This window comes from Brassica oleracea, chromosome C4 (genome assembly GCF_000695525.1).
Source record: "Brassica oleracea var. oleracea cultivar TO1000 chromosome C4, BOL, whole genome shotgun sequence".
Classification (NCBI taxonomy): domain Eukaryota; kingdom Viridiplantae; phylum Streptophyta; class Magnoliopsida; order Brassicales; family Brassicaceae; genus Brassica; species Brassica oleracea.
Genome location: NC_027751.1, coordinates 53,682,616 through 53,691,688, shown reverse-complemented (window position 1 = coordinate 53,691,688; position 9,073 = coordinate 53,682,616). Strand labels below are relative to the sequence as shown.

Sequence of the window (9,073 nt, the reverse complement as noted above, 5' to 3'; positions counted from 1 at the left end):
GGGGGGGGGGGGGGGGGTGTTAATGACCAAAATATCCCGAGAGGAGCAAAAGTGGATAAGAAAAACTATGGAAAAAAGAGAAATAAGAGTCCGACTCCGTCCTCCCTCACCACTCTTCTTCTTCTCCCTCAGTCGTCTGTAGCCGGCGTTGGACATGGCTGTCTCGGTAGCATGCTGCGGCGTCTCCTTCGTAAATGCACCCGCTAAACTCCTCCAATCTTCGTCAGCCCTCTGTTTCCGAGCTAGCTCGAGTTGTAAACTAAACCCAGAGGTACTGATACAATTCCCAATTCAAAGTTGTTTTGTTAGCAAGCAGCTTCTTCCAATGTCTTTGATCTTACAGAAGAAGAAGTACACATTGAGAGTGAGAGATGAACATAGTAGTAACGATGGACCCCAACCGATGGCTTTCAAGTCGTCGCCGTTTGGGTCTTCTCAACAGAAAAAGGATAAAAAGGAGTCTCAGCCTACTGATTTGCGGGTACTGCTTCTCCTTTTCACATTTTATTTATTTAATTTTGGTCAATGACTGACTCTAATCTAATAATTGACATTTCCACATAGCAGACTGATCCTGCCAAGATTCACGATGCTTCCTTTCTCGACGCCGTTGTTAAGGTTTACACTTTTCTTCTCCATTCAATCATTTTAACCCTATCTACTTGCTTCCTTCATTATCCTCTGGTTGTTGTTTCTCAGGTTTACTGCACTCATACAGCGCCTGATTACTCCCTCCCTTGGCAGAAGCAACGACAGTTTACCAGCACTGGAAGGCAACTCTCTTCATTTTCAGATTCTTTCTTTTATTTCTCTCTATGTCCTTATGAGTTAATTGCGTGTGCAGTGCTTTTATGATTGGAGATGGCAAGCTCTTGACCAATGCCCACTGCGTCGAACATGATACCCAGGTTTACTTTCCCCTTCTTTTCTACTTTCCCCTTTTCTTCTTCTTCTTCTTAACTTTCTTTCTTGATCAGGTTAAAGTTAAGAGAAGAGGAGATGATAGAAAGTACGTGGCTAAGGTTAGTTTCTGCATCCTGCATCCTTACTTACTTTTGTGTTTTTATCTTCTGCTTTGATTTACCCACCACTATTCTAATTCTTTGTATCTCTGTTCAGGTTTTGGTAAGAGGTGTGGACTGTGACATCGCTTTGCTCTCTGTAGAAAGCGAGGATTTCTGGAAAGGAGCTGAACCACTTCGCTTTGGCCATTTACCCCGCCTTCAGGTTCTCATCACATAATTCTCCTCCTCTTTTCATTTTGTTCATAGCTTTTCATTGTTTCCCTTGATTTTCAGGATTCAGTTACTGTCGTTGGGTATCCTCTGGGAGGAGATACTATCTCTGTTACAAAAGGGGTTGTATCACGTATCGAGGTTTCCCCATATCTTTGACTTTACTTTCTGTGCCCCACCATATTGCTGTGTATAGAGGTTTGAAAAACTTTGGGAATGCAATGCAGGTAACATCATATGCTCATGGATCATCTGACTTGCTTGGCATTCAAATCGACGCAGCAATTAATCCAGGTCAGTGGAAGTGGATCATATCTAATTATATGGTTTTCCTTATTGCACTTTGCTCTAAAACTTGAATATGACCTTTTCTTTTCACGGAGGACATTCATCTGTATTATTGTGATAGCCACTTCTTAAACTTGTTAGATTTTAGGGAATAGTGGTGGCCCTGCTTTCAACGACCAGGGGGAATGTATTGGAGTAGCATTTCAGGTAATCTCTTTGGTGGGATATTCAGCTAGCTGCATAGCATCTATTTTCGAATTCTCTTTCCAAACCTATGCCCTCACAGGAGACTTCTTACAGGTTTACAGATCCGAAGAGACCGAAAATATTGGATACGTTATTCCAACAACAGTTGTTTCTCACTTCTTGACTGATTATGAGAGGAACGCAAAGTACACTGGTAAGAAGAGTTTTCTCATATGGTAATCTTCTGGTTGAGCCTTTCTGTCATTCTTGTTTATTAATTTTTAAAGCTATTACTCCTGCAGGTTACCCTTGCCTTGGAGTATTGCTGCAGAAATTGGAAAATCCAGCTCTGCGGGAGTGCCTAAAAGTCCCTACAAATGAGGTACATTTGCTTTGCTACGTTGTGTGTCTTTTGTATGATAAGCCAACATAGATTTTTACTTCCACTTTACTCTCAAGGTGATTTAACTTTAATTTTGAAGGGGGTGTTGGTGCGAAGAGTTGAACCTACATCTGATGCAAGTAAAGTCCTGAAGGAGGTAAACCGCATTGATCTTAGGATTTTTATTTCCACAATCAATTTTTTTTTGATTTGTGACTAGTGCTAATTGTTGAATCAGGGAGATGTGATTGTAAGTTTTGATGATCTACGTGTGGGATGTGAAGGAACTGTACCCTTCAGATCAAGTGAACGCATTGCATTCCGTTATCTCATCAGTCAAAAGTAAAAGGCATCTCTTTCTGTTGTCCACAAGTGTAATGATTTACTTTGCTGTTCTTTATTTTGTGGCTTTTCATTGTACTTGAACAGATTTGCAGGTGATATCGTAGAGCTTGGTATCATTAGAGCAGGAGAACCTAAGAAAGTTCAAGTTGTTCTGAGGCCAAGAGTGCACCTGGTATGACTGTCTGCATCTACCAATTTTTAAGCTTCCCATACTAAAGCTCCATCGCCTTTCATGATTAAACAGGTCCCGTACCATATTGATGGAGGTCAGCCATCATACATAATAATTGCTGGTTTGGTGTTTACTCCGCTCTCAGAACCCCTGATAGAGTATGTTCTCCTCAGTTTTGCTAGTATGCAAAAGAAAATATAAACATTTCTTCATTTTTTCGCAAATGCCTAATTGTTTTTTTTTTTGGGGGGGTATGAACAGGGAGGAATGCGAGGACAGCATAGGCGTAAGCTCACTCTAATAAACTTTGTGTTAGGTTAATTTATAAATCGAGCGTAACTGCTTTTGCATTCTCATTCTTAGTCTGTCTTCCTCCCAATTTGTAGTTGAAATTGCTAACAAAGGCACGCTACTCCGTGGCAAGGTTCAGAGGAGAACAAATCGTCATCCTATCACAGGCAAGCCATAACGACGTTTTGTTTCCATGTGCATTTTGGCGAATGTAATAGCACTCTTCTTTAGTTTTAGTTTTTTTTTTCTCATTGGATGAGCATATTTGTAGGTTTTGGCAAATGAAGTAAACATTGGCTATGAAGACATGAACAACCAGCAGGTCCTGAAGTTCAATGGAACTCATATAAGAAACATCCATCATCTGGCACACCTCATTGACATGTGCAATGACAAGTACCTGGTTTTTGAGTTTGAAGACAACTATGTCGCCGTGTTGGAGAGAGAAGCTTCGAATTCGGCTTCTTTGTGCATCCTCAAAGACTATGGAATTCCCTCAGAAAGATCCGCTGATCTGCGTGAGCCATATGTAGATCCAGTACATGACAACGAAGCACTTGACCAAGGTTTTGGAGACAGCCCTGTGTCAAATCTAGAAATTGGCTTCGATGGACTGGTGTGGGCATAAGGGTTCAGAGAAACAGAGTTTAAAAAAAAAAAAAAAAATCCGCAGACGGAAGCTGCTGGGAGCTTCCCATAGCCTATGGGAAAGCTCTCAGATTCATACTCATTCATAAGGTCTTGACCTGTTCCAAGCTCAGTTTATTTATTTCTTCAGATCTCTAGGGGCTGAATTTGATAGAAAATTCCCCATAAGATTGTTCTCCCTTGTGTTCAGATGAGTGTAGTAGTCTAGTGGAAGAAAGTCAACATTTTATACTTAATGTCTGATTTTGATGAGAAATGAAATGCAGTAATGTCTGCTCTTACCATAATTAAACCTATGATTATTGCAGAAACAGGAACAAGTTAAAAGCTGGCACTCACTTCAATATCGAGGGAAGAGCTTCACGGGACTCTACTTTGCTTTTATTTTTTTTTATTACTTAGTTTGTTTTCTACTCAGAATATCAAAACATCCAAACACTCCTACACAAATCAAAACATGACAAATCACGTTTCATGTGATCTGCCCTTATGCAAAAGGTCCACAACTAAACCCACCAATCTTGTCTTTTATCTTCCCTATAGCTGTATATCTTTTCTTGTTCAATTTCTCGTCCTTTTTTAACCTCCTAAGGTCTCTTCTCAGATACTCATTCACAGAAAGAAACCATGACCGTCGTCTCTCTGTTAGTCGCCTTCACCGTTGTTGCACTCTGTTTACACTCTTCAACATCTGAGTTCCTGAAGTTTCAGCTTTCCACCATATCAGCTGCACCTACGTTTTTGCCTGAAGCTCCTTCGAGTTTCTCAGCTTCACCTCCGGAGGCTATGTCTCCAGATATATCTCCTCTGTTCCCTACTCCAGGTTCAAGCGAAACGTCTCCTTCTCCGTCAGAATCTTTTGACATCCCGACAATCCCCTCGAGCCTTAGTCCACCAAATCCAGATGCCGTCTCTCCTGATCCTCTGCTTGACTCTTCTCCCGTGGGGTCTCCTCTTCCTGCTTCTTCCTCTGTTTCTCTGGTCTCGTCACCACTCTCTCTGCTTCTGGCCTTCCCCATGTTAATGCTAGCTTTCTGCAGATTCTAATAAATTATTTTGAAACAGAGTAAGAGAGTAAGCCCTCTTTGACATCTTGCTTGAAGAAAAAGATTCACAATGTATTCTTTTTACTCTATGCTTGTTTATGAAACTTTATTTTTCTTGTATAATTTAATACTACTATTGTTCGTGTGAGGAGGCTCTATGCCATCTGGCCGGTGCAGTTGTTGCACTTGTAACGGTTGATATGAGTAGTGGGCCTTCCCGTGGGATGCGTCTTTATAAAATCACCTGCTACAACTTTCTTCATAAATGTTCAAGTGGAACAATTGTGTAAGGGAGTTGTAGAGTGCTCATTAAGCTTCACGAAAGCTTTATCAAAATCAATGCCATAAAATTCTGTTTGTGCTTGCGTTCTTGAGTTAAAAGCCTTTAGGGGCCAGACCCCATGGGAGAAGAGTCAAGTGTTGTATGTCTTCATCTGATTGAATGTGATTGAGTTGTTGTCTTTGTAATAACTTGGTTCAAGTATTGTATGTCTTCATCAAACCATTTCTCTTTGTAATTCTTTGGATTTCAAAAAAAATCGTGAATCACTTTGTCAAATTATACAAGTGACATGATATACAAGTAACTTTTCTCCTAAACAATATCATTGTAACCAAATTTAATTTAAGAAAAACACTGTTTCACAGTACTGAAAACAAAACCAATCAACTTAAACAAGAAATCCCACATTGTAATAAAACAATTTATAGTTGTGTGTAATAAAAAGAGAAAACCAAATCAAAACACCACCAGAGCTCGAATCGTCATCACTGAAGCTGGAATCGTCATCGCTGGATCTCGAATCATCATCACCGGAGCTCGAATCATCATCGCAGGAACTCCTTATGTTTTATAGGGGAAAAGTTACAAGAATCTCTTTCCTCTCTCTCTCGTTTTTTAAGGTAAAATAAGAAATGAAAAAAAAAGTGGGTCCATGTAATCGCATGACCCATTTCGGTCCATCCCGCAAAAGGCCCAGTCCAGCAAAGATCCGTCCCGCGAGGTCCGCAAATTTACGGGCCTAGAAAACCTCTTCCCAATACCGTCCTGCGACATTCCTTTACGGGCCAGACTCGCAGTCCAAGTCCATGATTGCCATCTCTAAGTATATATAACATTTATCGAAAAACTCAATATTTTTTCGTAGAGATTAGCACATAGATTTTTGAGAAAAATTGAAAAATATGACAAAACTGTTTTAATGCATAGTTGCATCATGCACTAACATATGATGAAGGTCAAAGAAGTTTGAAACCTTTGTTGTCTCCGTTTCTCTAGAGAATAACGATTTTATATTGGTTAGTCTACCAATTTGAGGAGTATTATGAAGTTTTACTAAATTAATAGATAAAAAATTAAAACGATGCTCATATACCAAAAAAGGAGTTTAATATACAATAATACCAATGTAGAATGTATTTAGAAATTTTAAAACGACACTAAAGATCATAGACTTCATATATAAATCATTCACCGAAAAACTCAATATTTTCGTAGTGGTTGTTAACACATAGATTTTTGAGAAAAAATTGAAAAATATGACAGTACTGTTTTAATGCATAGTGCATCATGCACTAACATATGATGAAGGTCAAAGAGGTTTGGAACCTTTCTTGTCTCCGTTTCTCTAGAGAATAACGATTTTATAGTGGTTAACCCACCAATTTAAGGAGATTATGAAGTTTTACTAAATTAGTTGATAAAAAATTAAAACAATGTCCATGTACCATGAAAGAGAGATTAATATGCATTAATAAAAATTTAGAATGTGTTTAGAAATTTTAAAACAACACTAAAGATCATAGGTTTCAGTATATAGAGCATTTACTGACAAACTCAATATTTTCATAGGGGTTATAACACAAAGATTTTGAGAAAAATTGAAAAATATGAAAATACTGTTTTAATGCATAGTTGCATCATGCACTAACATATGATGAAGGTCAAAGATGTTTGGACCTTTGTTGTCTTCGTTTCTCTAGAGAATTGCGATTTTATATTAGTTAGTCCATCAATTTAGGCAGTAGTATGAAATTTTACTAAATTAATTGATAAAAAATCAAAACGATGCACATGTACCATAAAAGCGAGTTTACCATACATTAATACAAATCTAGAATGTGTTTAGAAATTATAAAACAACACTAAAGATCATAGGCTTCGATATATAGAGCATTTACGGAAAAACTCAAAATTTTGTGGGGGTTAACACATATATTTTGAGAAAAATTGAAAAATATGAAAATGCTGTTTTAATGCATAGTTGCATCGTGCACTAACATATGATGAAGGTCAAAGAGGTTTGGAACCTTTGTTGTCTCCGTTTCTCTAGAGAATTGCGATTTTATAGGGGTAAGTCCACCAATTTAGGGAGTATTATGAAGTTTTACTAAATTAATTGATAAAAAATTAAAACGATGTCCATGTGCCATGAAAGAGAATTTAATATACATTAATACAAATGCAGAATGTCTTTAGAAATTTTAAAACAACACTAAAGATCATAGGCTTCATATATAGATCATTTACCGAAAAACTCAATATTTTTGTAGTGGTTGTTAACACATAGATTTTTGAGAAAAACTGAAGAATATGACAGTACTGTTTTAATGCATAGTTGCATCATGCGCACTAACATATGATGAAGGTCAAAGAGTTTTGAAACCTTTCTTGTCTTCGTTTCTATAGAGAATAGCGATTTTATATTGGTTAACCCACCAATTTAAGGAGTATTATGAAGTTTTACTAAATTAATTCATAAAAAATTAAAACGATGTCCATGTACCATGAAAGAGAGATTAATATGCATTAATACAAATTTAGAATGCGTTTATAAATTTTAAAACAACACTAAAGATCATAGGCTTCAGTATATAGAGCATTTACCGAAAAATTCAATATTTTCGTAGAGGTTGTTAACACATAGATTTTTGAGAAAAATTGAAAAATATGACAATGTTGTTTTAATGCATAGTTGCATCCTGCACTAACATATGATGAAGGTCAAAGAGGTTTGGAACCTTTGTTGTCTCCGTTTCTCTAGAGAATTGCGATTTTATAGTGGTTTGTCCACCAATTTAGCGAGTATTATGAAGTTTTACTAAATTCATTGATAAAAAATCATAACGATGCCCATGTACCTTAAAAGAGAATTTGACATACATTAATACAAATACATAATGTGTTTAGAAATTTTAAAACAACACTAAAGATCATAGGCTTCAGTATATAGAGCATTTACCGAAGTGGGGGTTAACACATATATTTTGAGAAAAATTGAAAAATATGAAAAATATGAAAATACTGTTTTAATGCATAGTTGCATCATCCACTAACATATGATGAAGGTCAAATAGGTTTGGAACATTTGTTCTCTCCATTTCTCTAGAGAATTGCGATTTTATAGTGGTTAGTCCACTTATTTAAGGAATATTATGAAATTTTATTAAATTAATTGATAAAAATCATCACGATTTCCATGTACCATAAAATAGAATTTAACATACATTAATACAAATGTAGAATGTGTTTAGAAATTTTAAAACAACACTAAAGATCATAGGCTTCAGTATACATAGCTTTTATTGAAAAAGTCAATATTTTCGTAGGGGTTAACACATATATTTTGAGAAAAATTGAAAAATATGAAAATACTGTTTTAATGCATAGTTGCATCATGCACTAACATATGATGAAGGTCAAAGAGGTTTGGTACCTTTGTTGTCTCTGTGTCTCTAGAGAATTGTGAATTTATAGTGGTTAGTCCACCAATTTAGGAAGTATTATGAAATTTTTCAAAATTAATTAATAAAAAAGCATAACGATGTCTATGTACCATAAAAGAGAGTTTAACATACATTAATAAAAATGTAGAATGTGTTTAGAAATTTTAAAACAACGCTAAAGATCATAGGCTTCAGTATGTAGAATTTGTTTAGAAATTTTAAAACAACACTAAAGATCATAGGCTTCAGTATATAGAGCATTTACCGAAAAACACATATATTTTGAGAAAAATTGAAAAATATGAAAATATTGTTTTAATGCATAGTTGCTTCCTACACTAACATATGATGAATGTCAAAGATGTTTGAAACTTTTGTTGTCTCCGTTTCTCTAGAGAATTGTGATTTTATAGTAGTTAATCCACTAATTTAGAGAGTATTATGAAGTTTTACTAAATTAATTGATAAAAATTAAAATGATGCTCATGTAGCATAAGAGAGAGTTTAACATACATTAATACAAATGTAGAAAATGTTTAAATTTTTTTAAACAACACTAAAGATCCTAGTCTCCAGTATGCATAGCATTTATCGGAAAAAAACTAAAAGTTTTCGTAGGGGTTAACACATAGATTTTGAGAAAAGTTCAAAAATATAAAAATATTGTTTTAATGCATATTTGCATCCTGCACTAACATATGATGGATTTCAAAGAGGTTTAGAACCTTTGTTGTCTCCGTTTTTCTAGAGAATT

General features: G+C 35.9%; 2 protein-coding genes across 4 annotated transcripts; both read left to right on the top strand.

Moving 5' to 3' along the window:
* The first annotated feature begins 72 nt into the window (after positions 1 to 72).
* LOC106342361 (protease Do-like 2, chloroplastic) lies at positions 73 to 4,035 on the top strand. 3 transcript variants are annotated; one of them, XR_001269825.1, is made up of 20 exons: positions 73 to 271; positions 344 to 481; positions 565 to 618; positions 700 to 773; positions 845 to 908; positions 978 to 1,022; positions 1,120 to 1,227; positions 1,299 to 1,376; positions 1,463 to 1,529; positions 1,672 to 1,730; positions 1,824 to 1,923; positions 2,012 to 2,091; positions 2,192 to 2,248; positions 2,330 to 2,433; positions 2,521 to 2,608; positions 2,681 to 2,766; positions 2,870 to 2,894; positions 2,995 to 3,066; positions 3,171 to 3,637; positions 3,856 to 4,035. XR_001269825.1 is itself a non-coding variant. In XM_013781272.1 (19 exons), exons 1-19 carry the CDS (start codon positions 155 to 157, stop codon positions 3,525 to 3,527), a joined length of 1,773 nt encoding a protein of 590 aa, XP_013636726.1. In that variant the 5' UTR covers positions 73 to 154; the 3' UTR covers positions 3,528 to 3,834. The 3 variants fall into 3 exon arrangements, 2 of the variants coding, with proteins under 2 accessions (XP_013636726.1, XP_013636728.1); XM_013781272.1 differs by lacking the exon at positions 3,856 to 4,035 and having other exon boundaries at positions 3,171 to 3,834; XM_013781274.1 differs by lacking the exon at positions 3,856 to 4,035 and having other exon boundaries at positions 74 to 271; positions 568 to 618; positions 3,171 to 3,834.
* Positions 3,915 to 4,933, top strand: LOC106342362 (classical arabinogalactan protein 26-like). The gene is made up of 2 exons (XM_013781275.1): positions 3,915 to 4,045; positions 4,152 to 4,933. The coding sequence occupies exon 2, from the start codon at positions 4,175 to 4,177 to the stop codon at positions 4,592 to 4,594; it is 420 nt and encodes a 139-aa protein (XP_013636729.1). The 5' UTR covers positions 3,915 to 4,045; positions 4,152 to 4,174; the 3' UTR covers positions 4,595 to 4,933.
* Positions 4,934 to 9,073: the final 4,140 nt, after the last annotated feature.